The 27749-nt window shown below is 40.5% G+C and overlaps 1 protein-coding gene across 7 annotated transcripts in view; it reads right to left on the minus strand.

The window, feature by feature from the left end:
- Positions 1–27749, minus strand: part of NRXN3 (neurexin 3) — a 969254-nt gene that overhangs the window by 891675 nt on the left and 49830 nt on the right. Inside the window, exons 2-4 of one of the 7 annotated variants that reach the window (XM_086462628.1) lie at positions 27146–27163; positions 18823–18845; positions 4974–5000 (exon numbers count right to left, since the gene is read on the minus strand). The exons of the other annotated variants lie outside the window; for them this stretch is intronic. Coding sequence (XP_086318754.1) covers positions 4974–5000; positions 18823–18845; positions 27146–27163 — 68 coding nt within the window. The remainder of the gene's footprint in view (positions 1–4973; positions 5001–18822; positions 18846–27145; positions 27164–27749) is intronic. 7 annotated transcript variants of the gene reach the window in all.

Raw genomic sequence — 27749 nt, forward strand, 5'->3', positions numbered from 1 at the left:
TCCATTACACTCTGAGACTTCACAACGCAACAACTTAACAGCCTACACTACTTTCTGATACTATAATAACCAGTGAAATACACAAACCTGTAAAGAAAGGAAGGTCATAACTGAATGATGTCCCTACCAGAATTGAATTTTCATGCTGAAGTTTCAGAAGCCCACAAACACTAATAGTCATCTACATCCACAGAACCACAGAATAGTAGGGGTTGGAAGGAACCTCTGGAGATCATCTAGTCCAGCCCCCCTGGCTAAAGCAGGTTCTCCTATAGCAGGATGTACAGGATCACATCCAAGTGCATTTTGAAAATCTTCAGAGGAGACTCCACAACCTCCCTGTTCCAGTGCTCTGGCACCCTCAAAGTAAAGAAGTTTTTCCTCATGTTGAGGTGGAACTTCCCGACCTGTAATAAACACCTACAACAGTGTCACCCATATTAGCCTGCCCCTCGACTCTTACCCATAAGCTCTTGAATCCTTATTCTTCTGCCCCTAGGCAGAGCTCAATACACTCCAGGTGCTCTGTCACATGAAGTGCAACTCTCCCACCCCACCTTGTTGGCCTGTCTTTCCTAAAAAGTACATAGCCATCCATAACAGCATTCCAGTCACAGGAGCTGTGCCACCATGTCTCTGTGACTGCAATGAGATCACGGCCCTGCAACCACACACAGATCTCTAGTTCTTCCTGTTTATTCCCCATGCTGCGTGTGTTGGTGTACAGACATTTCAGAGAGGTAATTGAGCATGCAGGTTTCCCTGGAGGGGTGTAAGAGGATACACGCCCTTAAGGTGGCTGGCCTTTTGGTTCTCATCCTGAAAAGCATCTAAGGAACATTTGTTGCTGCTCTGGTTGGCCTGGCTTACTCCCCAGTTGGGTGCAATGGCATGAGCATCACCATTCTGGACCCCACCTCCCCGAGTCCTTCGCTTTAAAGCCTGCCTCACCACCTTTATCAGAAATCTTTTTAAGATAGCTGCATTTCTAAGTCCTTATGAACTAGAAAAGCTAAACAGTCAAAGAGCTCACAGTGCATGCATTCCATTTTTGCTGGAAATTCAGGTATGACCTTATTCATGGAAGGGAAATGCCTGCACTAACAGACAGCAAACTTACATGAGGGAAAACAGATAAAGGAGACTCTTCAGGTTACTCCAATATATCTCTCACATTTACTCACTTGAATTTCACCAAAACAAATTAATAAAGTTCCATTTCTCCAGAAACCTTTAAGCCTTTCTTTTCATCTATGTTGATTATTCGTATCCATGTTGTCAGAAGTAGTATCAACCACAAAAGGGAAGAAAAGCACTTCTGTTACCTCTGTAGGTGGCCTTCACCAGGGATATTTGTTCATGAGGTTTCTTCAGTACTTTCCAAGAAATTACTGTGCATCAGCAATGACAGAAATAATAACTCTGAGTCAGGAATGACAGAAATGTGCAAACTCAAGTACCCCATTCCTATATAAATATTTCTGTGATAGCTTAACTTTTCTGCAACTGCTTTCACTATTTTTTCAATCCCCATTAGGAAAAAAAAAAAAAATCATAAGTATATTAATGCTTTCCTTAACTGGAAAATTCTGGTGCAAGCTGTAGGTCCTCCTGGCAAGGATGATCAGACCTCTGGGTGAATGGGGACATATACTCACCCAGCTCTAGCCTCTTCTTCCTGGATTAATCAGTCAGCAAAAGAGACTACAAAGTGTCAGCTAGCATACTGCCATCAGTCATACAAGGCAAACTCAGCTGCTCAAATCAATATTCGTTAGTAGGCAGAATGAGCTAGTTTTTAGAGTGTTCTAATTAGACAATAGAGATTATTACAAAACACCTGCAATGTTTGTAATCGTTTAAAATAATGAGAATCAATATTAGCTTCCAAAGACACCATATGGTAAATGCTCATTCCAGGCAGGTGGTCCCTCATAGGTTCTCAGTGTTTCAAAAGTGATCATTAACATTTTTTTAATCTGAATGAACTTGCTCTCGGTTAATGCATCGGCTGCTGGTTTGTCCTCTGTGTGTTGACCGCACATAAAGCTGGCTTAATTGCAATGCCTCCTCTTCTCATGCTGCAGGATCCCAGCCAGCTTCTTCAGGATGTGACTCCACCAGACCAAGGCCACCAGGAGAACAACCCTCCTCCTCTCTGTAGCACCTGCGGTCAAGAATCTCAGAGGCCTTACAAACCATTTTCAGGAAAAAGGTGTTACTCAGTGTTTTCTAACTTCATGTCATAAATCTATGGCCACACACACAATGCTGTACTTGCAAATGATGTCCCGCAGCAGTGGCATCTCTAGGGGTGGCAGCCAGAGCCTCTGAGTACAGGGCTGTAGAGATGAGCCAAGAGAGTCATACAGTCACTGCCTCAGCAGCTCTGGTTCTGCACATCACAGGGGGCAGTGTCTGAGTCTACCCCTCAAAAATCCATGCCAATTTCTTTATAAACAGTAAAAGTGAAGTTTTACACACACATTGCTTAATCTCAATGAAAACAAATAAAATATCTTTCCTGTAAGCCATATCTACAGATTTGTATGTCAGTTTGACAACAACTCTTCAAGTCACTGATTTTGTTTTGTAATGGCAAGAAAAGCAGATTACACACCTGTGGTGTTGTGGAAACAATAAAAAATAACAAACATTAATATCGCCATAAGGTGGCTATTGACATATCTCTTTTACAGAAGGGTAAATTCAGATATAGTCTCTCCATGCCAAGATAGAAACTATTATTCAACAGGTAATAAACCAGAGAAAAGTCTTCCTATGTTGTTATGAAAACAGGCCTCAGTTTCTCCCCCAGGCTCACTTTGTGCAGTGACACCTGGGATCTAATTGTGAAAGAAAAAAGGGAAGATAAAGGGGTTACTTCCCCAGCAAGAAAAAAAAATGGATTCCAAGTAGATGTAAATAAACTATTTTACCAATTAAACAACATATCATTAAAGGTTCTCAGCCACACTCTTTGCAAGTGTAACAGCTAGGATGACAAAGAGAGAACCAGAGATTCAGGAAACAGGCAGACACAAATAAATTTTGAGATTATCTAAGTCTAAACTTAGATAAACTTAATAAGGTTTTTGCTACTGAACAATAATTACACAGCACTCTGTTTACCTATCAACTTTCATGCCAGGGATCTCCAAGAATCTTATTTACAAACTATTAAATCACTGTTCCCATCACTGACACGCAGCCACTTCCATTACAGCATAGATGATGCTTAAAAGCACACTGCAGAATATTTAAGACAGGTGTACCGACTGAATTGTAATCAATTGAAACAGTGGGGGAAACGAAGAACGGCAATTGAATCACCCGAGTTGGAAATTAATTAAGACTCCGGGGTGAAAACTCCAAGACTTCTAGAAAAAATCTCACTGCATTTTTAATGATTATAATTAAAAAGGCCCTCATTTGAAATATTTAACCACCAGTCATGGTACATTTAGCAGTGATGCTGGGCGTGAGTTCTGAGCAACCTCAGCCTAACAAAAAGCCTAACAGGCTTTCAAGGTCTCTTCCAACCTGGGCTATTCTATCATTCTATGAAATCACCATAACAGATTTTGCCATCTGTTTTAGAGCAGATCTTGTCATAAATGCAGTGATTCTTCCGGCTTTATTTTATTGTTTAAAATTTTTTTAAATGTCAAAACTTCAGAGAAACGTTTTGATCACTGAAATATATCAGGTGGCTTTGCAGGCAGCTACTAGAAAAACAAAACTAAGCATTTAAATTTAGACTGCTAATAGATTTTTTTCAGGTTCACTCCCCTCCCCTTGAGACAAACTGATTTTCATTAAAGAAATCTGTCAAAAACATATTTTGCAGAATAATTTGATCACCTCTGCTTTAGCCCTGCTATGGACATCCTACAACACAATGAGAAAAAGAGAGAGAGTCAGAACCCTGGGGATACAAATAATGCACGTGTCACTGTGCTGCCCTTTCACAAGCTGTAGCAAGCAATACACCAAAGAAGGCGCAGATGAAAAGAGAGGACATGGCTCCTGGGTTGAACCACAATCAACAGAGCACCCAAAGTGAGCAGCTGCGACCTGATAGATCTAAGTTACACAAGGCAGTCTTGGACCCCTCCTTGCCAAAGATGTTCTGGAGGCACAAAGATGGTACAAAGCCATCATTACTGTATTACTTACTGGTTGGTGCCTTCCCTGTTGCTCCTCCTGAAGATGTAACACTGATTTGGACCAAAATTTTGTCACTAAGCTTTTCCCCCAGGTTTTTACCCTTGTGCATTCAGCTTAGCAGGAATCAAATGACCGTATCACAGCACAAGATGGGATAGGTAGCACCAGGAACATTCGTTTCATGAGACAGCAAAGCCAAAGAAGACAATAAGAAAACCTGAGGCAGGATTTATCACAAGGTTTGTCCTTGTCCAGGGTTTTATGCTTCATCTTCCTCATTCCTTTTATTTTAAGTATATATAGATTGTCGCTCAGAATTGTTCTGGTAAAGCATCCCTACTAGAGAGGCTGCAATCACAAACTCTCTGGGCATTGGCATTTGTCACCATGATAGTAATTCACAGCAATACATAAACTTTTTCAAAATGCTGTGAACATAACTTCAGGGGGTTAATAAAGCTGCTTTCCAGTCCTCTACCTCCTTCTATTGATAATGTATTCAAATTGTAATGGCTTGTAATGTGCACCCAATATCACATTACTACTTATGCTGCATATACTCCCTGGGGCCGTCTGTCACCCCTGCCTATCAGTAAAGTCCTCGTTCTGGCCTGATGATGGCAGCCAGGATACCGTTAACACATCAGGGTTTGTGCCAAATCTTAACTTACACCCTCCAACCCTGACTGACTCTATCCTGCATTCTTCATTTGGAATTTCTCTTATCCTCAAACCCAACCTAGTCCACTGCATCCAAATCGGCTCTTCAGTAGTCACTTCCAACAGACCTACATGTTTCACACAGAAAACAGCATTGCTGCCACATTTTTCTCCCCTGGAAAACTCAGGGGCTGAGTTTCCTCCCATTTAAACAGCAGCTCCATCAGCTTTACTCTGTATTTCACAGATGTAAATCAGAGCAGACTGCTACCCTGGCCTGGGAGCACAAAGAGCAATATACTGTTGAAGGAGGCAGTAGTGTTCTTTCCAATCAGTAGGAAAATCACTATGCAAAACTATTCCTTTACGGTAGTTGTAAAGTAGCTAAAATTGAAAAGATAGTATCAGAGAGGCAGACAAAGCTGGGTAAGCTTCCCTGACCCACAGTCCTGCGTAGTATGTTTCAACATTTACATGTAGCACATATTTTTACCTTTGTCATTAATTTTATAGCATCCAAAGTTATGGAAGGCTAGTTCCAGAGATATATATGACTGTATGTACGCTGAAGACTTTCCAAAACCATTTCAAATGAGATAGAGTAACATTAAGAAGAGGCTGCGTCCTGGCATAAGGAAAATCCAAGCCTGACTTGGACACATGGCAGAAGCCTGTGTGCAGTGTAAAGACACAGTAAATAAAATGGTGGGTCTTTTTGGACATGGCCTCTTTCAGCTCTACTTTCGAGTCCCACACTTATCTCTGCAGAGGCTCTGTGATCTGACCTGCAGCTTCCAGGCTTGGATGTCACAACAGTATTTTGATACACCTTAATTGCAACACTTTACCTCCTGAACTTGCAGTGCTGGGTCTTCTTTAGGAAAAGGATGACAAAGAATTACAAATACTGTAATTTTAAACTAATAAGGTCCTTCAAAACACCTTGGTGTTTTGAAGTTCTGAAGCACCAAGGTGCTTCACCAAGAAAACAATTTACTAACTATTCTTTTTATGTACAGATCTTCATAGCTGTGCATTAGTGGCTCTCTGGAAGAAATTAATCCTCAAAGAATCCCAGACTACATGTATTAATTCCACTTTCTTGGCAAAAAATAAGGGGGTGGTTGTGAGGCATGCCCAAAGCTATATAAAAAGTGACAGAACTGGTACTATAACAACTTTGGAAAGTACAGATCTAATATCTATCCCAAAAGATATTTAACTGTCTCTCAAACTGTGTGTGCAGACTTACAAGGAGGGACAAAGACACTAGAAACTGAGGATGCATCTACCTGGTCACCAACAGGCAACCATAAGGTAGGTGGCTCTGTCCGTGCTCCGAGCTGGCTAGATGTGAGCCGGTTCTGGCCAAGAAACAGTGTGGTCACTTTAACTCAGGTGTGGTGCTACACTAAGTAGTCAAATACAACTCCTGAGCATCAAGTGTCAAGTCCTATTTGGTACCATCCTACAACACTGAAGAAAATCCTCACATCTGGATGACTCAGATTAGGAAGTGAGTGACCATGTGATTGCCTCCACCAGAACATACAGCTATGCCTTAGAAAAAACTTAGTCCTGAAACACATCTACCCTCAAATCTATTCGACTTCAGTAGATGTTTTTTCAGTGGTTCCGAGACACAAGCTCATCAAGTGGTTGGGATACACATTGGGGCAGACAAATTGTACCTCCTTCCTTTTCTGTTTCTCCTAGTGACCTTTCTCCTCTTCTGATCACTGTTTGTTCTGTGGCTTTACAGTTTTTAGTTCAAAGATTGTGTCTTACTGAGCAGATGGATAGTACCTAGCTTAATACATAAGCACTGCTGAAACATACATCATCACAATTTCCCTAGCTGAATAGTATACCACAACATCCCACCCCCCTCCAGTGACCTCTCACTGAAGTGGCACAATTGAGTACTATAATGTTGCATTTGTTGTAAGAAATAATGTACTGGTTTTTTTCACAGATACTCTCAGTCCTCTGCGCATGTACTGAGCCAACAGAGGTCCAAGCTACAAGGAAAATGTGGTGGGTCTCAGCCTAAGCACTGTATTACTTTAGCTCATGGATGATTAATTTAATGAATGCAAAAGGATGAGATAAGCATTTAATTGTTACTAGAAATGGGGAAGCTGATCAGGGCTGAATTAGTAGAATCTGTGGCCTAAATTCATCATTGTTTTAATGTTCTGAAAACTCAGCGCCTGTGCTCCTGCCAAGATGAGGCAGATTGCTCTTCAGACTGCCTTCTGCAATGGATTTTACCACCTTCTCCCTCTCGAACTTGACATTTCTTCCAAATGAAGGTGCCCAGCCCACCAGCTTGTAATTTCTTCTGTGCTACTATAACATACTCTGCCCTTTATTTTTTTTGTGTTCAGGCCTTGCTTTTCATGCAAGACGAAATTTCAGGTTCCACACTACTCTGATCCTGACAGTGGTATGACTGACAGCAGCTCCTCCAAGTGCCCCAGAATGTGTGCATACACACACAGCACATGCTAGATACTGTATGCTATGTATTTATATGTTATCCTATAGTCATATGTGTTATCCTAGGGAAGTCTTCAGAATAATCAGGTTGTAAGACCTTGGAACAACCAAGGCGACGTGTAGGGTGTGACACTCAGGTGTCCTAGCAGAAAAAAACCTAGACCTCCACTCCTCAAAAGAGATTTTGTTTTGTAGTCTAGCTCTAATATTGGGGGACATGCCTAACTTAAGGGTAGAAACAATGTCTTTTCCCCCAGAAAACAAATATATTACCACCCCTTCCCCTTCTTCGCATCACTTTGTGGGATCCTGCTCTACACGATGCCCAAGAGAGGAGATTTTCTTCATCTTGCAAAAAAAACTTTTTAGAGAACAAAAGGGGAAAGGAAGTGAACTAGTGAGAAAAATTTCACCTTTGTTTCCTTTCCTTACCTGCCCCTTCCACAAGAGAAAGCCTTTTTGGAAAGCATTTGTTTGCAGGGGTTTTATTCCTTAAGAGACCAAACATCTCAAACTCCAAACTCTTTCTGACACCCGTGGAGTCCTAGGTGCTTAGCTCCTCTTAGGAGGCCCTAGGTATGAGAGAGTCTGAGTTATTATCTAGCAAGGAAAACAGTAACTGAAATTAGATCTCTCCCCGACTCTGCCCCCATCACTTAAGACAAATCATTCATCTTCCTAGAGAGCATGAAGTGTACCAAATTCCACAGGCTGCTTCTGTAACAGGAAACTTAACATTCCCAAGCAGGACCTCTTCAACATAAGATTGCTTCCCCTTTGCAATTTACGTTACCAGAGGGTCTGTTATTAGCCTGATATTTTATCTCTGACACTGAGAAATATCGCTGCCATAAACCCTGCTGCCCTTAGTAAAAGTGGAACTACTTGTCAAAAGCTAATAAAATGAGGAACAATGACAGCAATTGCCAATGAATACTTAAGCACCAAATGAGCCAGCTGCCCACATGTGCACACATACACACAAACATTTCTTCTTCACATGATACCTACACCAGCAGAAAGGGTATTTATAAAGGACACTACTATTTTCACTTCACGCCATACAAAGCAGTAGTGCACTGGCAGGGAGATGGATGAGGTGCTTTCACAGATCCTTAACTCCTATGATTCACATTTCTCTTTACACACTTAGTTTAGTATCTAGCTTACTTATTTAATGGTTCTGGTTTTTTCCTGGTTTCTTACCAAAGAGAGCAAAAAGAGGAGATAATGTCTAAGATTTTATCAGTGCAACAAAACTTTCTGTTGTCTCTTTCATACCACCTCTACTTTGAAGAAAGTTTTGAGTAATAAAATACAACAGCTAGAGTTAAAAAGTGAGTAAAAGAAATAGGAAATCGAAACACTTAATGCTGCCTCAAGCACAGGAGCTGGTCAGGGAAACATTCTTGTGCCAGCAGTTCGAGGACTGGGGGAAGAGAAGGAGGGGAACACCTAAGCTATACCAGCAGAAGAAACAGAAAGATACAGGCCTGATTCAGCTGGAACATCTTGAAGAGTTTGAAAAATGAGAGAAATTTTGAACTTTAGTAATTTACTGCAGCACTAAGACTACCTTAAAGAGCTATTATTCAAGGTTCCCAAGAGAAATTGCTCACTTTCCTTTTTCACTGACTTCTGCTGTAGCCCCCAGTATCAAAACTTGGAGGAATTCTGAAAATAGAGAATGCAATAGTCAATTCTAGAAGTTACTCAGCTGAAATCACTACAGCTGCACAAATCTAAAAGCCACCATTTAGACCCAAGGAGAGAACATTTTGTAGGGCAAGTGTCCAGGTCTACTCTTCCATTTCTTGTAGGGTCTGCCTTGCAGTGCTCAAAAAGCAGTATTTTGGGGCACACAACTGTGTAAAACATCTCTGCATTCAAGTTATTTTCCCAGTTTCTATGCCTGCAACATTTTGGCAGTAAGCTCCATTTGCTGTTAGGAAAGGTGTTTAACATTACAACCAGAAATTTGTTCCATTTTTGGAAATTTTAGTCAGACAATAAACTCCTATAACTACTTTTATGCTCTTACAACACTTCTGTTATCTGAAGAGCTGTGTGGCAGCACTTGCACCCATGGGAAGCCTTTTTTCTCCAGAGAGTAAAGCAAGAAAGTCTCTTTTCTCTCCATAGTATTTCAGCAGCATTTTCTCACAACTCTGAATATTCCCCCTTTCTCCCTTCTCCCTGAAAAATCCCACTGATGATCAATCTCATTACACATGTTACTATGCTAACACCTCCACTATATTTGGTCTTAACATATTTACATTAACCTAAAGCTTTACGTGACCCAGTTTTGCTCTGCACCTTGAAAGACATACCAAGGCCTGCATACAGGTCAACTTCTGCAGCAACGTCCATCACTGTAGTACCTATTCACATATTCACACAACTCATCTACAGGTGCTCATTCTTAATGATATGCCTTTGGCCGCACGTTTTTGCAGATTTCAGAGGAAAGATTTGATGTTGCTTCCTCAAGCTGGAACTTGCCTGTATATAATAGGCCTACCTTTGCCTCCTGAGAGACCAAAAAAAAAAAAAGAGAGAGAGAGAGAGAGAGAGAGAGAGAGAGAGAGAGAGAGAGAGAAATGGTCAGCCATGCAGTGCCTGAGCCTCTCTGAAGTAACCACAGGGAAGGAGGCAAGGCATTATAATGAGAACACCTAACTCTTCCTTTTCATAGCAGGACTAAAATCCATCACTTACTTTTGCTGTCAGAAGGAAAGAGTAATCAGCCATTGCCAGCCAAGGTAACTATAATAGTGATGGCCTGCATGAGAAAGCGTAAAGATCCCATTTTCAGTTCCCTGATCTAACCAGATCCTTCTATATAAGTCCACTGCCATAAAAGAATCCTACATTATTACAGTGATGAGGATGGTACATGCAAGAATGTTGAAAAAGATAATTTCTCTGTTGGCTCACAACCATAACCATAAGCATAAGGTTCATCAGTGTTTGTGGCCTTCCACCTTGTGACCTTCCCACTTTCCCTGCACTACCTGCTCCCTACTCCATTCATCTGTCAAGAAGATTCATTTTTGGTGTTAATTAGTGTTAGTCCCCTGAACTCCAAGAAAGTTGTCTTGATGTACTCCACCACAGAGCATGGCCTCTGTGATTACGCAGTGAGGTCCCAGTCGGCTCCTGTCCCAAGGCCTGAGATTTATATGCTGCCCAATCTCCTTTTGGCTTGGAATTATCTGCTTTGCCAGTGGTCTGAGTCATTCCCTTTAAGATGCAATGGCCCTGAGGTGGGACTGACAGGCTGTGATGAAGAGGGGCAGAAGAAGGGGATAGATGCTCCCTTTATTTTGTCATTGCATTTACCCAAGCGCTACAAGGGAAATGTTACCAGGATGCTGTTAAAGGGCAACTTTTTCTGGAGTCACCGATACATCTCTGTGTGACATTTACTCTGCTAGGAATGATTTATCCATTCAGAAGGAAAGGCCTGAGTCACAACAAGTAAATCACCTTCTGGAAGAAGATAATGGCTCTACCCATCATAGGGCTTTATTAAATCCATCAGAACAACTTCTACCTCATTCTTGATGAATAGTTAAATCTCATGTTCAGAGTACATATAGTATTAATGCCACAAAATAGCCAAGAATATCTGGGGTTTATTCCCTTCTATGCTGCTAATTCCCTAAGGGACCCTTTTCATCCTCCTCCCCCCGGAAAACAAGATACTAATCATTCTCTAACCCACACAGTGATTATAGGAACACAAATCAATACTGGCAAAGAAATCTGACTCACAGATGGGAAGTGCCAGTGAGACAGTAAGGAGTACTGGCCTTTCCACTTTTCTACTATTCCAACTCAAACATAATAGAAGAGCCAGGATCAGGAGAAAGGGCTCATCTGTACTGACAAACATCCTAAGACAAAATTCTTCCTAGTACTAAAGAGCCTAACAGAAGAATAAAAAAAACATGGAAAAGTGACACAACATGAAAGTAACAGTGTTAATAAGTGATACTCACCACTAGAATGCTCTTTAACACCTTTCCCTGTGTCTTAACAGGTTACAGAAACTTATGTTCCATCCCAAACCACCTGCTGTTAACTGTAAGATTATTCTCCAGCGATGTATTCTCATTATTTAGTCTAATCCACTTTGAAGTGATTTGAGCTCCAATTTCTGCACATGTTTAACTTTGATCACTTACAAGTGGAATCCTCCAGACATACACAACAGCTATGCAAGTACAAGGAAAAGACACAGAAGAAACACAGGGTCACAGTTAAGCATGTACTGGCAAAGCTCTACAATATGACCTAGACAGAATTACTGGAGGAGAGTGAGATTTACCCCTATTTACATTAACCTTGCTTCTAACCAGGAGCAATTTCCCCTTATTCTAAAATAAATTTCCCCTTATTCTAAAATAACTGAAATTTCCTATGAGATTTGCTTAGATAAAAGACGGAAAATGAGCCTTCAGCTGCAGCCACTTCAGCCTAGAAAATGACGACACAGAGATAATATCAGATAGAGATAAAAGCGGAAGGGAAGTCCAGCAGCTGTACCTCCACAGGGGAGCTCAGGTGACCAAAAAGTTTCTGGCATTATTCAGTGCTGCAAAAAGCAAGAGTCACACAAGACCAGCAGAGCCCGAGGTCAAATACTGTCACCCGCAGGGATGGCACTCAGGTGATCACATGCTGGCATGCACACACTGTACTCACTCAAAAAGTCTCGTTCAAGTTGTTACAGGATTCTGATGTGATCTGAGCTTAAAGGTAGATCAGCCAAGGCTTGTGCATGCAGTGAGCAGGACACAGGTGCTTCATGCTCAGAACTAAGCCAATTATATATTTAAGATGGAGAAAATGAAAAGCAAGGACATAAGGCAGACTAGAAAAAAAGAGGTTTAAAGTTACCTGCCTTGCCTTTGCTGGGGGCCTTTTCTTCCCACTGCACCCCACTTTCAACATGCAGTTTCATAATCTTCTAGGTTGCAGCACACTGTGCACAGCCCTAACAGGGTCCCTGCGAAAAAGTCTGTCCTTCCACCACCTCTACAATCTGGCTCTTTGCTTACTCCTTGTGCCACAAAGCCCCTGCCTACTGAAGTCATCTTCTTCTGCTAGCCCCACTGCACACTCCATAGGGTCCTCTCCCTCTGCCACATGATCCAGGCCCCCTAATGTAAGACATTTTCCCTTATTCTGAAGGGTCTTACTGGTCAGACCACACCTTGAGTACTGCGTACAGTTTTGTTCCCCAGTATACAAAAAAGAGGTGGACAAGCTGGAAAGGGTCCAGAAAAGGGCCACCAAGATGATCAGAGGACTGGAAGACCTGCCATATGAAGAAAGGCTGAGAAAACTCAGTTTATTCAGCCCTGAGAAAAGAAGGCTTAGGGGAGACCTTATTACCATGTACCAGTACAAAAAGGGTGGCTACCAAAAAGATGGAGACTCTCTTTTTACAAGAGGTCACATGGAAAAGACTAGGGGTAATGGATACAAGTTACTCCTGGGGAGATTCCGATTGGACTCCAGAAGAAACTTTTTCACAATGAGGACAATTAGACATTGGAATAATCTCCCAAGAGAAGCGGTAGATTCCCCTACTTCGGACAGTTTTAAGACTCAACTGGACAGGGTGCTGGGCCATATCATTTAAACTACATTTTTACCTTGAAAGGTTGGACTAGATGACACATGGCATAGTAAGCAGTGAGAAAAATCCCATCTGCCACACAATCATTAGAAGTTCTGCTTCAGGAAGAGCTACTGGATTTGGCCATTGCATGTCAATATGGACACTACTCTTTCAGTAACAGCTGCAGACTAACTGCATTAGCCTGTGAAAAGCCATTCTTTCTCAGAATTGACCCAAGGACTGCTAAAAGGTCAAGAATTAGATGAAAGCACACCTTCTTACACTTAGCCAAAATGCATATCCTGCAGCCAGGCAGATCAAGTGTTCCTTGCCTACTGTGTGAGACAGAGATCTGCAAAAAAGGCTTTCTACTGCAGTGGAGCAATGCCTTGAGAAAGGACAAAAAAGAACCAATAAGAGAGAGACTCTTCTTCTCAGCAAGTGATACCATGTTGTCACTCTCTATTAAATTATCGATAGATCACTTAGCTGACATAAAACTTGCATTTGGTAAGAAAGAAAAGGACAAATGGGAAGCATAACCAAATCCAAAAGGAGCCAGAAAAGAATATGCAAAATGGATCATTTGCTTGTCTGCAAGTGGAGCCACCATGTCCCCCTGCTCAGTACTTGCTTTGGTACATAACTCGGGAGCTTTTATGGTTCTTTTCAGAGACAATAACAAAAGTTAAGGGACTTTAGATCAACACAGAATAATGACTCTTCATTACAGTTCCTCAGTGCTGAAAGAGTCTTATTCCCCTCTTAGGAGACAAAATCTGACACTATTTCTTCCGGGACATGCCTCTAGTTATTCTGCCTGGGACAATCAGCTCCTTGCAGGATAATACAGGAAGTTCTTGCTCTTTCCTGAGGAACATTGGTTCGCTACGGTTCAGAGGGCACACAACCGATACCTCTGCAGCAGAAATACGCATTCTAATTACTAATGTTGGATGACATGAGCCACAGAGTTTATTTTGATATATGATTTCACTTCAGTCAGTGTGGTGGTATTCAGATTTTCATTCCCTTCTAAACTAGAAGGCTATAATGATTAGTATTTTGTGATATGGGCTCCACCACTACTACAGAGCTGTTTGGGAAGCTGTTCTGTGATATTTGCAACCTGAGCAGATGCTGACACTATTGGAGGTCTCAGAACAAGCCCACTTCTCATAGTGCTCTTTTTCCATCAATGTTCATGTGAACATTTGAGGGCTTCTTTGTACTCATCTGCCAAACTTGTCTCTCTTCGCCTTCTATCCCAAGCCTTTGGATGCTCCACAAATCCAATGTCCAGACTGTTTGCTCCATTGCACAGAAATGCCATCATGCTGAGAGTCATTTGGCAACACCTGCCAGTGATGACTGTTTTATAACAGTCCATTAGCACAAGGTTCTTAATGAAAATGAAAGCTGGTAATGAAGCCAAAAGGCAGCAGCAGCTTCTAGTCTGAGGAGGGCAATTAAGCTAGAAGAGATGGGGATACTGAAGAACAAAATTAACACATGGATAAAGAGGGGGGGAAAAAAAAAAAAAAAAAAAAAAAAAAGAGACCTGGTGGTGCATTAGCACTAATGTAGTTATGGCAAACCATCCAGTTTCCTTTTAGAAAACATTTTGTTTGCATTTGGTGGACTATTTTTATATTGCTAGCTGATACAACAACAGAATATTGCTTCATCAGAGATACAGACATCAACTAGAGCAACACACACAGGATTTCAATGTGGAGTAGATAAAAGGCCCTTTGGAGAATGAAGGATAACTATATATCTATATCACGGTACATTTGAACTTCGACAAAAGGAAAAGGCTTAAGTTATCCTCCTCTAAGTCACCATCTCATGTTCACTAGGTGTAGAAGAGAAAGATTGGCTCCCAAGAATAGGAACTTCATTTGGTTTATTTTCAATACAATTGTCAAAACTCAGTGGCTCGCATCTTTTCACTTGGTAAAGTATTCTATAAGCTAATGCTGTAGTTCTTATTGTTAAGACCTTCCCCTCTTAATACAGTGCCTCGAACACCTTTGTACAATTGAGTGGCACCCCTTCTAGGTAACTCCTCTGAGACAACACCAGGATAACACTTTTTTCTTCAGTGCATTTATGCTCTGTATCTGCTTGGAGACGGCTTTCGTTTCATAACTTGCCATTTTCTCAGCACAAAGTTTACCTATACATACTAGGTCTTTCACTGTTCCTTCATAATCAAGCCATGCATGATCTTAATCATCAAGCCCTTTCAAAATTCTCACAAATTGTTTGACACATCTCCACCTTACAGTATTTAAGGCCCTTAACAGTTTAGTCTAGGTGCAGCTTATCAGATCTCTTTGCAGATGAATTATCCACCTACTGCTTTATGAAGGATGTCATGGCACTTGTGCGACATTTACGCTGTTTTCTATCTACACTGATGATTGCAATTCTTCCCATTCTAGTCAAATCTACACATTTCATTAATATGTCATTTCTTCTCCTCTTTGTGATCACTGAGAAAAGCGCTAGACAGAAATAACAGTAACTTTCAATTTGTCTAGCCTTCCCAGTTCATGAAAATGCTGTTGCATTTTGTATTGCTAATTTATTTTAGAAAACTCTTCATGCTAAAGCCAAATTTTAATTGTTTTTTTCAAGTAAGATTATATAGGGCTTTTTGTCAAATAACACATTGAAGTCTAGATCTATCACAACCACTGTCTTCCTTTCATCCATTAATTTTGTAACTCAGTCCAAAAGTAATCAAATGTCTTCTATGAGTTTTGTTTATTAAATGCTGCTGCTGATTGCTCATGGTTCTGTTACTCTGTATAGTTACAGATTCATTATTCTTAATGTCGCTTCCATTATTTTATTAGAGTCTGATAAGGCTTTTAAGAAACAGTTTGAAAGTTAATTCATGGAAGTGTTTGGGGATGGGCTAAAATTTAGCTATTCACAGAATCTAACTGTGGAAAAGCTGCCATAGCTTTTTATTCTCCTAAACATAATATTCAGGACCAGAAGAAACAACAGCAGACAAGGACTAGAGGTTATGTTGTGATGGTTATATTATTGATAATATAGTTGAGACTTACACACAATCCACCACAACTATTAGACAAATCCAGAAAGGTCTGACAGCCTCACAGAACAAAAGACTGATGATCCCAGTGCCTGTAGGTTTGGCTAATTTTTACATATTTCATTATCATCCTATACAGCACAAAGATATCTTGTGGACTTCAGAGTCTCAGATACTAGAAATCTTAATAGGAAATATGCGCTTAAAGCTCCCTCTTTGAAGTAATGCCAGCAAGGTGGGGGGAAAGGGTTAGAAAGGGGGGAATATGAACCCCAGGGCCTTGTGACAGGACAAGATCAATTGGCACTTTCCCTCCCTGAGCAGCTCACCATGCCAACACTTGACATCAAGGGCTACCATGAATGGATAAAAAAGGAGACTCTGACTCTCCATGCCCCATCCCCACCATGCCAACTGCCCCCAGACCCTTTTGTTTTGCAGCTGTTGAAAATTCATATTAACATTTCTAAACATTTCCAGAAGTGTCAGCAGTAGTAACACCAGCAGAGAGCTCTGTCAGCTGGCAGGACAGCCTGCTGCCTGCTTTGGCTCAGACATTGTACCCTGAGAAGACTGGAGACCTACAAGCAAACCTCTTTATGAGTGGATTGAATAACTGGCTCTATTTACAGCTGTTTATGTGGCAGCCCAAAAGCCACCAGGTGAACACCTGAACCTAGGCAATCACTGGCCTGTAACTAGAGCCTCGCCATGTAATAAAAACACAGCTCAGTAAAGAGAGAGATAATCTTGTAATAAGAGACCCCTGAATCAGTATTTTTCTTCCAATGTTTCCTTCCTTTCTCTAAAGCACTCTGTTAACAAAGTGAAATCTCCATGTACAATGAAAGTTAACATCCCCATTTCTTGGCAAGCCAGTGTCTCAAATGCAGTAGGGACTTTTTAATTAATATTATTTGCCTGTGAAAGACTAAAAAAAATGCAACAGAAGCAAATTCTACATTGTCTAACAACAATATTGTTGCTTAGGCCCACTTCTAAATATGGCTTTGACATGACTCGCTATACCTAGCGTGTTCAACTGAAAGCAGGCTCAGCTCAGAGCTCTGCACCAACAAGAATCTAAGGCCCTGGGCTCTGTTCCTGGCAGGAGTAGTTGCCCTTATCTCTGAGGAAAATCAGGTAATCTCTGTCCTTCACTATCTTTTCTAGTTAAGTGGGAAATACTTCGTGCTCTGAGCAACTACACAGTACCTCCTGTTCACAGCTCTGTGTCTTGTTTCTAGCTCTGCTGTCCCAGTAAACTCTACTTGCTGAAGGTCCAGAGTCATGTGCACTAACCTAACTCTGAGTCCCAGCAGTGGGACAGCATCAGTGCCCTAGATCAGGGTGCAGAGGGACCCTGCGGTGTGTTGTCAGGCATGGAAAGTCAAAGCAAGTCAAAGCCAAGGTTTGTGTGGTGGAGCTGTGGGGCAAGACAAAACAGCTGTACTACAGCTCCAAATCTAGTCACTCAGGCAGGGCAACATAAGGAGACACTTAAAAATATGTTTGGCATAGATAATTGAGATGGAAAGAATGCTGAGGGTTATTCTGATAAAAATATACTCGGAACAAAACAGATTTTTGAATCACAGCTATCCATCAACACAAACAAGGTAAAACAAACTGACATACTAAGAATAAAATCAGAATAAAAAAATACCACAGAAATATTGATCACCAGATGGAAAGAGAACAGCGGCTTAGGCAATCATTATGGAACAGTAGTACCAGGATATTGGAATTCTTATGGAAAACTGTTATTTATAACTTCTGCAAGTTCATATTCTACATGGCCAAAGCTCTGGAAACTCTGTGCTCCTATCCCCAAGGTGCCCCATCAGCCAAACACACTCCAATCAAGCCAACAAATCTGCATTATAAGAGAAAAAAATTAGCATTAACTGAATTACATGAAGGGGTAAGGAACAAATATCAGAGAGCTTGAAAAAGCATGCAGGAATGCCCATGTAGTTACTTCATCCAAAATCTTTGTGTGGACTCAACAGGACATAATCTCCCCATTTCCACCTGTCACATCTTACTGATGCCTGACTCTTAACCGACAGAAGGGGGGAAAAATACTCCAACTTAGAACCAGACTAAAATGAGTAAAATCAGGATGTGCCTGATACCTATCACAAAAGCAATGACAACAAACATTAACTGGCCCTTCCTTGGTACATGTAATGTAGCAGGCAAAGACCATACAGCCATAGTCACCATTGTGTACATATTCCCCAAAGGGCAGGGCTGAAAGGCTTGAGTGAATGGGGACAGAACATACCATGGGAAAACAGAAAATGAGATCATAGCAAAGGCAAGACAAGAAAAGTTTCTGGTCACTTCTCTGAGGAGGATGCCACACCAGGGAAAAATACATCAAGTGCCTGTCAGTGGCTGCTGCCACGGCTGCTGCCTGGGGAGCAGCCAGCAGTGACTCCCAGAAGCTGGAAGCTGTGCAGAGGTGAGACACAAACCCAAGGTGGGAAGCCAGCATCCCAAAAGGTAACTTGCCTGTCTCTGGCTTCAGCTACTCTGCTTAGGAATAGAGAACAACCTTCCAGTCTGTTCCTTTGACTAGTACAAGCTGCAACTAATTAGTCTTGGGGACAGACATTTTAGTAGGGCCTGTAGCAATAGGACAAGGAGTAATGGTTTTACACTAAAAGAGGGTAGATTTAGACTAGACATAAGGAAGTAATTTTTTTACAACAAGGGTGGTGAAACACTGGAACAAGTTCCCTAGAGAGGTGGTAGAAACCCCATCCCTGGAAACATTCAAGGTCAGGTTGGATGGGGCTCTGAGCAGTCTGACCTAGTTGAAGATGTCCCTGCTCGCTGCAAGGGGATTGGACTAGATGACCTTTAAGGGTCTCTTCCAACCAAAACTATTCAATGAAAAATGAACTGCCCTCAGGCTAAAAGCTCAATTTCACTTGAAAGCAGGGCTGCTATATCCTACTGAGAAACACCCAAGCCTCTCCAGCAATACTGAGATTAGCATGGACCATGCATACCACTGTTCCCATCATGCACAAACTCAGCAGGGCAACTCATGGAGATTTTGCCCCATTCTCATCACCCCTCCCCTGTTTCCAGTCATTATTTGCTTCCTCAACACCAAAGCACGACTTCTCTCAAGGTCTTCAGGCAGTGCTGCAGTGCAAACAAAAGTGGTGCCACAGTCAGAAGAGGTGAAGAACAGGGCTAAAGGTGAACTAAGCTCTTTGCCCAAGGCTACAGCCCAAAGTCCAGGCTCCCATCAGCCGTGACAACTGCCAGGCCTTGTACGAGCATAAGCCGGTCTCCAGGCCAGTTTGTAGACAAGGTGCGGCATGGCCCAACCTGCAAGCTGTGTTGCCCCTTCAGAGTCTGGGATACATAGCCTGCCAGTTCCATGGGCCAGTTCCTCTTCTCATCCCAAAAGGGGGCTGAGCCCCTGGTTTCTATCAGCATTGTGTCTGCCCCCCTCATTACACAAAGGGAGAGAGAATAAAGCCACCACTAACCACATTTAATATCATGTAGTTGGATATGTGACCACAGCATGGGGCATGAGAGGAATATTCTCTCCTCCTCTTTTGTACTTACTACTCAAAAAACTAGCACACTTACAAAGTAATTAATTTAGTTTCATGTGACATAAGACAGGAAAGTTATCACTGCTTCCATTTCACACATGGACAAGCTGAGGTTCACTGTGGGCAATCAGGGCACCCTGAAGCAAAATCAGAGCAACCAAGAACTGAACCAAGAACTCTAAATCTTGTGCCTTAACATTACCTTTCCTTTCTCAGCATGACCTCCTCCCAAGCTGAGATGTTACTTTTCCATATTCAAGGGTATTACTTTCTTCCCTAGAGAGACCTGAAGGCTGAGCTGGCTTCTCTTCTTTCTCTTTGCTTAGAGGAAAAAAAAAAAAAATCCATCCACAAACAGACTCCAAAGGCAGTCTTATTTAATCCCAGTGTAATTCTCATGGCTCTTTCTTAATCCTTTCACCTGTGAGATAATTGCCATCATTCTGGGAAGAACTCAATACTAATCACAGACTTGCATAAAAAGAGACAAAGAACCAGATAAAACAGACTAACCAAAATCACAAGGCCTGAATTAACCATGCACATACACATCCATTCCAGACACCCTGCTGAACTAGCCTCTTTCACAACAGATTAGAGGTCCAGTAATGGTCTTGGAGGAGAAGACCATGAAAAGCCATGTCAGTAAATGAAGGCTTTAGTCTTCTCCTGTGTGCATTGTGGAATGAGATGCCACAAAAATCAAAGAACCAAAATAAGCTACCAATAGTCATACCTAGTTGCCTAATATTAAGCAAAAAATGAAGTGTAGGGATATCTTCCCACCTCATTCTGTCCAGAAGACCTGTTCACTGCGGATTCCTGTCCCACCTCTTTATCTGGGACACTCCTGCCAGATAAGAGTATGTAGGTTTCTACTAATCTTCCCTCTGCTGCCCTTCCCATTCATTCCATTTGCCCCATCTTTCCACAGCTGATGCAGTACATCCCTTCTTCCTCATAACTGAAGAAATCACTTCCACTCCTTGACTATTTAAGTACCCTCTTTCTTTTCCACTTGTACTTAAAATTCATGCCTTCAAGGAGAAACACACATTGTCTCTGTGCACTTATATATACTTTCCCAGCGAAGTCCTTACACAGTACATATAGGGCACCTCTGCATCATGGGTTTTTTCATTCTGTAGACTTTTGTCACAGAGAATACATGTTGTTACCTTTGTAAAACATGATTGCTATTTCTACGGTCATGCACGTGTTTATCAATAGACAAATACAACTTCAATCTTCTTAGAGAATTGCTTTAGCAAGTAGAACCTAATTGTGAAAGTCCTTGGTAGAACAAGCAAGTTATCTGGTGGTTCATAAGATAGATTGCACTGGTGCTTACAGAAACAGGAACGGACAGGAGAACTCTGGCATTTATTGCCTGTTCTCCTCCAGCTCTCTCCATCTCTCTGTGCTTCTGCTTATTCAACCATAAAACAAGGAAAACAAATAATTAACCTTCTTACTGGATGGATGTGAAGCTAAATGATAAAGCTTTGTACTCATCATGTATTGTTTTCAGGACACTCTGTAAGCGTCAGTGCAACAGCCTCCTTGTGCAGTGGTGAAGGGCTTTTGTCCCCACTCCACTGCCACAGAGGCACAAAAGCACCGACGATTTGCAGCGAAAGACAGCCGCGGAGCCAAGAACACACCATTCACTTCTGAGACCTCTCCATTAAGCACAACACTATTTAGGAATGTACTCCAAGCATTTATGAGACACTTATCAGGACAGGAGGTTGGTGGGATGTCAACACACTACACGCAAACTGCTGATGACAAACAATCAGCACACAAAAAAGTCTTTTTCAGGATAATCGCAGACAGATAGGGAGAAACAGGGGAGAAAAGCGACCACTCAAAAGAGTGGAGGTCATAATCCAGCGTCTCTTAAAATGAACTGCCGAGAAATGGCCAACTGGAAATCCCAGCAAATAGAGCTGTAATGAGCTCAAGGCTAGAAAGAAGGGAATCAGTGTCTATCCACTGAGCACATCAACAGGAAAACTTGTAAAGAGGTTTTAAGCTCCCGAATCAGTCAGATGGGAGAAGAGTCAGAGTGAAAGTGATTCCTGAAATAAATTTCTTTTCAGTTATTTTTGGAAAAGGAGACAAAAAGGAGGGAGGTTGGTACATTGGAAAGCCGACAGAAATCATTATTCTCTATAAATTGCTTTGACATTGTATAGGCAGTGACCTTCACAGCACTACCAGTTTAATGGCATTTACTTCAGCAGTAGCTGATTTCACTATTAAACAGGGATGCATAGCACAAGATTACACAACTAAATCACTCTTGTAAATATTTAATATCATTGCCTTTCTTTTTTTCCCTTTTAACAAATCACTATCAAAGGCAGAGTACACAGTAGAAAACACATTTATTTATTCTATCCTAGAAAAAGCTTAGTGCTCATGCATTTTATCTATCTAGTTCTCCAAATGACTTTGACACTTGAAAGCCCTTGTGATCAAAACAGTCTGAAGGAAGGCAATTTTGCAACCATTTAAGAACTGATTTCATGCACTGATCAACATTTACCAAACTTGCCTGACGGAACAGCACAAAGTTTAACCCAGCAGATTGATAGCAAACACCTGAAGGAGAAAATTAGTAAGAAAACTACAGTGGTTTAAATAGAAGTATCTTAGGAGAGAAAAAGAATGAAAATCATAGATTATCTCTCCATTCGCTTCTTCCCCCCCACGAAAGAAAAAGTAAAAATACAATAAAAAAAAGAATCAGTATTTGGGAAGTCAGAAGGAACTGGCACTAACAGAAAAGTGTCGTACTTTTGTCTGACAATACAATAAGCACATCTACCACATAACACATTTATTCTATTATGGACATACAGTGCAGCATGGCAGGAAATGAAGTGTCCACAGATTTCTCTTAAAATACATCTGTTTTAAAGATGGAGTCAATAGATAGAACAAATAAAGCACAAGAACGTACCAAAGAAAATTACTAATGATGTCTCTAGTATCATATCTAGCAATATAAAATTGACTGAGAAATTGAAATGCTAAGCCTGGAACTGAGTACCTTAAGTATAACAAGTCATTTTTAACAAGAGCCTTACAATCTTTACGTTCTGATTTTTCCAACTTTAGGAAAACACTTTTGGCACAAATGGTCTGTCACATTATGTCAAAAATGATATTATGTTGAACTGCAGATGATCAATGCCAGAAAGTGTTCTTTGTGTCAGTATTCCAGGAGACAAATAACAGAAGTTATGCGTCTTTCCAGGCATTTAGCAACAGAGGAAAGATAAATCAATGCATATTTAGGAACCAAACAAATTCTGGGAAAAAAATAATCTGGTAAACTGAGGAACAAAACACAGATGTAGAGAACAGCTTGCCCTACATGCCTACAGACTTCATTGAGACTGTTTGCAGAGTAAGACTGTCCAAAATAAATGTGTAGTTGAAAATGGTCAGATAAATATATTTTTTGGACGATGGAGTTGGCCAGTCCTCCAAGGCACCAGTGCCCGAAACGTGTGCCCTTCATCAGAGCTGGGAAATGCAAATGCACGGTAATGCTAGGTGCTGCCCTGGGTTTTAGAAAAGCTTGCAACATCTTTAATGCAGAGCTAAGCGAGAGCCTGTAATCCCTGTGCCGCGATGCAGCAATGTGCTCTCCCCTCACAGGACAAGCCAACAGCTATGCAAGATCCTTTTATCAACATTCACAGGGCTGGAAAATAACTGTTCACAGTTTGATTCCCAACATCACCGAGTGAACCAAGAATTGCTCAGAGAACTGGCAGCTGAATACACATGTAAAAGACAAAGGTTCTTCGGTGATATTTATTCTAGCCAAGTTTTAATATTTCAAGGCTTATAGCAACTAACTCTTTACATAATCAAATGTAATTGTCTGATCCCAGCTGGTGATCAGCACATTCATCATCAACCTGGTCATTATTAATATACCAGTAATTAGGGGGAATAGAGGTGTGTGCTTTATAACACTGGCATAATACAATTCCACCGTACCTAATAAAACCACAGCTCCTTTTAAAATACAATTATTTTAACATTCAAATTACACATTTTTGTTACCACTACTAACAACTAACAACCACAGAGCCGCATGATTTTAGAACAAATACTGAAATGTTTTTTTAGAGTCTTCAGTAAAAAGAATTTGGTCAATTAAAAGGAACCATGTTTTGCTTTAGAAATAATATGACCCATAAGCAGTTCCCCAATCAAACTGTGATTTGAGTAAAAAGCTCAATTAAAATGCATGCAGTTGACAGAATCAAATTGTAAACACTTACCTACATATACTACATACATTCTTCTTGCTCTACTGTAGGAGAGAAAGTGATATCTCAGGCACCACGGTGTGGTACTGCTTGGCTAATGCTACTGACTTTTTTAATGGTGACAACTGTGTACACAAATTCTCAAAGTACCAGTTCTGTTTAAAGCCTTTGCCCACAAAGCAGCGCTGGTAAAGGACCGTTTCTATGAAATGCTTTGCAGTCTTTTACTTTAACAAGAGGAGAACTAAGGCCATCATTTAGTGAGAATGATCCAGAATCTCTCAGGTTAGTGTTGGAAAAATCTGAGCCAGATTCTTCCCTGCACTATTTCTTTTAGATCAGTGCATTTCCTCTGCTTTGATATCAGTTATACCACATTAAAATCCTTGCAGTGCAGTGAAGAATATGGCTTTTAACACAATTACATCAAACCTTTTGGTCTATAAACACATCTAGTACAAGGTCAACATCTCACAGAAAATCCTGCTAAAAAAGAATCTGGGGACTGTATCCTTACAGGTACACAACACATCCCCAGGTGCAAAACACCTTTAAGTTCTACAGGCTTCACTGGCTGTTTAGGGAACACAGTATCCTAAGCACAGCAACTTGCAGGGTAGGTCACCTGTAACATAAATTTCAAAACTAAAAGTCTTCAAAAACAAATGAATACACTACAACCTGTGAGTGCTGGATTCACATCTGATTTCTTGTTTTCTGTAGTGGTATTTTCTGTTATCTTCCCTTATTTCATAGCCTAACAGTACTGATCTCTATTTGGATATGTGCGCTCAGAACTATCAAGGCTCTGGAAACAAATGTGGAAATGAAAGCCAGCAAGAGAAGGAGCTCTAGCTCCATGAAAGAGGTGAGTATGGCCAAATAAATGAAAGGTGGTGGGTGTCACAGGAAGACCAGCAACTACCAGTGGCACATTGCCAAAGTCAGAATCAAAAACCAGAATACTGATGTAGGGGGAAATCACACACCATTAGACATTACTTTAATAACTGACATAGACGATACTGGGTGAGTTATACCAGATGATTTGAGAAAGCATGACCTTCTTCACAGTAATAGTTTTAAAAGCATTTGTATGGCATGTTATCCACTAATCTCTAGTCAAAATATTTACTATCTGGTAAAGCACTGCAAATAAGGCTGCTGTTTCTGAGCGCTTACTCTTAATGCGTAAGATCCAGCTTACACAGCACGTATTTTCTGAACTGTTCAGTACCATAATGTTATCACCCTAGTCCACAAAAGGCCACAATGAGCCTTAAAACAGGAAACTCCCCTCTCTCACTGGGTTTCGTATTTTTGCGGGGCTGTCTGATGTGTGTGACAGGGGTCTATTTCAGTTGCTGATGGCATTATCACCACGTTGCTGCATTACCATAAAGCCCAGGAAATAAGCTATTACCCACCATCACTCCTCCCAAATGTTATCACAGAGAATCACGCATTCACAAAACAGCATTTACTGTGAGAATTAGAGTCCATTTAAACTGCAGCTGTTCCTTCATTCCTAAATAGGTTCTTAGATCAAAACTTCTCCTTGACTGGTCTCATTACCAAATGTCCCTTTCAACCAGAAGAAAAAAGAATCACTTTAAAAAATTCTATGTCTTGCAGATAACTCTCCTTCCCTTTATTATGAAAACCAGGTAAGTAACATTAAAATGAATAATTTTTCCAAAAATACAGTGGAATGTTTTAGCTTTCAGAATTGTGAGTTGAAATTGTGCCTTCAAATCATCTCTGGCAACAGAAATGAACCTGTAATTTTGATTTTCTATTTCTAGTTTATCTCATTTTCAGAATCTCATGCTTCAATTACTTAAGGGACAGAAACATATTCTGTTTATTTTTAACGATAATACTAACTCTGCAGTAAAGGCTTTCTTTTAAAAACAAAACCTAAATCCTGGATCTAATACACACGCTGGTGTTCCTTTCAGCTGTAAGCTTATGCCCGAGAAAAACCCACAACCCTATATTCTGCTATTATCAGAGAAAACGTTGCTTATTATGTTCCATTTCCCTCTCTGCTTCTTTGCCTCTTTGTTACTGTCCGTTGGAAGGACTCCAATCTGCAGGGAAAAAACACTCTCAAACCTAAACTGAAAAACCTAAATGCCAGGAAAAGGCACAATGTCTCTTTAAGAGTCAACAGTAAATTAACTTGCCCATAAGAGTGCAATAATTAGCAGTTAGTAGCTTATTAAAAGGATGGCAAAGGCCAAGCTGCCATCTGGGATCTCCAGTTTCTTGTGATTGTTATTATGTCAAGATGTGCAACTTGCATTAGCTTTCATGTCACTGTGCTTGCCCTTACTTTACATGTAAATTTTAATGAAAGATACAGCACTTTAAAAATCAGACGTCCATCAAAAGTGCTATTAGTCTGTCTTTTACAAAGCATATGGCCTGTTTTTCTACCTCTGCATCTCTACACACCACTGAATACCTCAAATGAAGAAAATAGAGGAAGAAAAAAAAGCCTTTCAACTATATAAATTAAATATTGTCTTCGGGCAGAGTGAAACCTGAGCCTCATTGAAAACAGAAGACTACAATACAGCATAGGAGGACAATATTTTAGCTCCTGTTTACACACAACATGACCACAACACCTTTAACTCTCACAGGAATCCTTTGTAACAAAAAATGAAAGCCAATAAAGAATCAGCTGTTTATTCACACGTTAGAAAGACACAGTTTTAAAATAAGGCAAAAAGAAGGCATGTAAGAAAAACTATCTACAAACTACAAAATACTTAACACATTATTAAATATTTTATGTATACACATTATTTGTAAACACACATGCTCACACCACACAAACAAAAAATAATTTACCAGAAACATCCTATTTAATGTCTCATTTGTCTGCCTTCGTAAATACATTATGAAGAGGTATAAAAAGAAGACTGTTTATAAGACTTCTTTTCCTTTGCATTAGCCAATATCCAACATTTAAGTGACTTTATTAACCAAAGTCTGGAAAATGTCATCACCTCTAGAATATAAAGAAATAGGATGAATGCCTTGCAGAAATGTCCCCCAATATCTTACATTTGAAATTCATCAACTTTCAAGCATCTCTAATTAGACTTATAAGAACTATGTTAAAATATTTGTTTCTTCCCTAAATAAAATACAAAAATAGCAGCAAAAACCTGCTTGCAAAAAATGGTTTCAGAAGAATGACATCTACATTCAAGGGGCCTTGATTCTGTCAAAGAGGTTTTACAGATTTGGTATTTGCTAACCATTAAATAAAATGCTTTATTTTTTAAACAGTTGTTAAGAGGAAAGTTAAAACTGAAAGTCACTGTGCCTACAATAATGCAGGATTTTTTTTCCACCAAAAGGAAAACAAACCAAATACCACGCATATTTTAAAAGTATTAAGGAAAGGACTATAAGTGTAGAAACCAAAACCACACAATATTCACATATAAAACCCCAGTATTAAGATATTTTACAGGGCAAAGCAGAGCTTAAAAACCACAGCCAAGGCTGGCAAGACAAATGTATTATTGTTTTTCTCCTTCTATAATTAGATATTTATAAGCACAAATGATTTCATTTGTCACTGATGTTTCACTTCAACATTTGCATAAACTCTCTGCCACTCAGATGGACTTATTCACATCACTCTGTAATCCTAATGGTTCTACTGGTGAAGAATAACTTGAAATTATTTTCCAGATCAGTAAGGTCCAGTTATTTCCTTCTATCCAAGTCCACAAATGCTATTTTGTTTTTTTCTGTGCTGTTACCTCCCGGTCAATATTATTGAACAAATCGAAGAAATA

Source organism: Leptosomus discolor, chromosome 3, assembly GCF_034619465.1.
Source record: "Leptosomus discolor isolate bLepDis1 chromosome 3, bLepDis1.hap2, whole genome shotgun sequence".
In the NCBI taxonomy this organism is placed as follows: domain Eukaryota; kingdom Metazoa; phylum Chordata; class Aves; order Leptosomiformes; family Leptosomidae; genus Leptosomus; species Leptosomus discolor.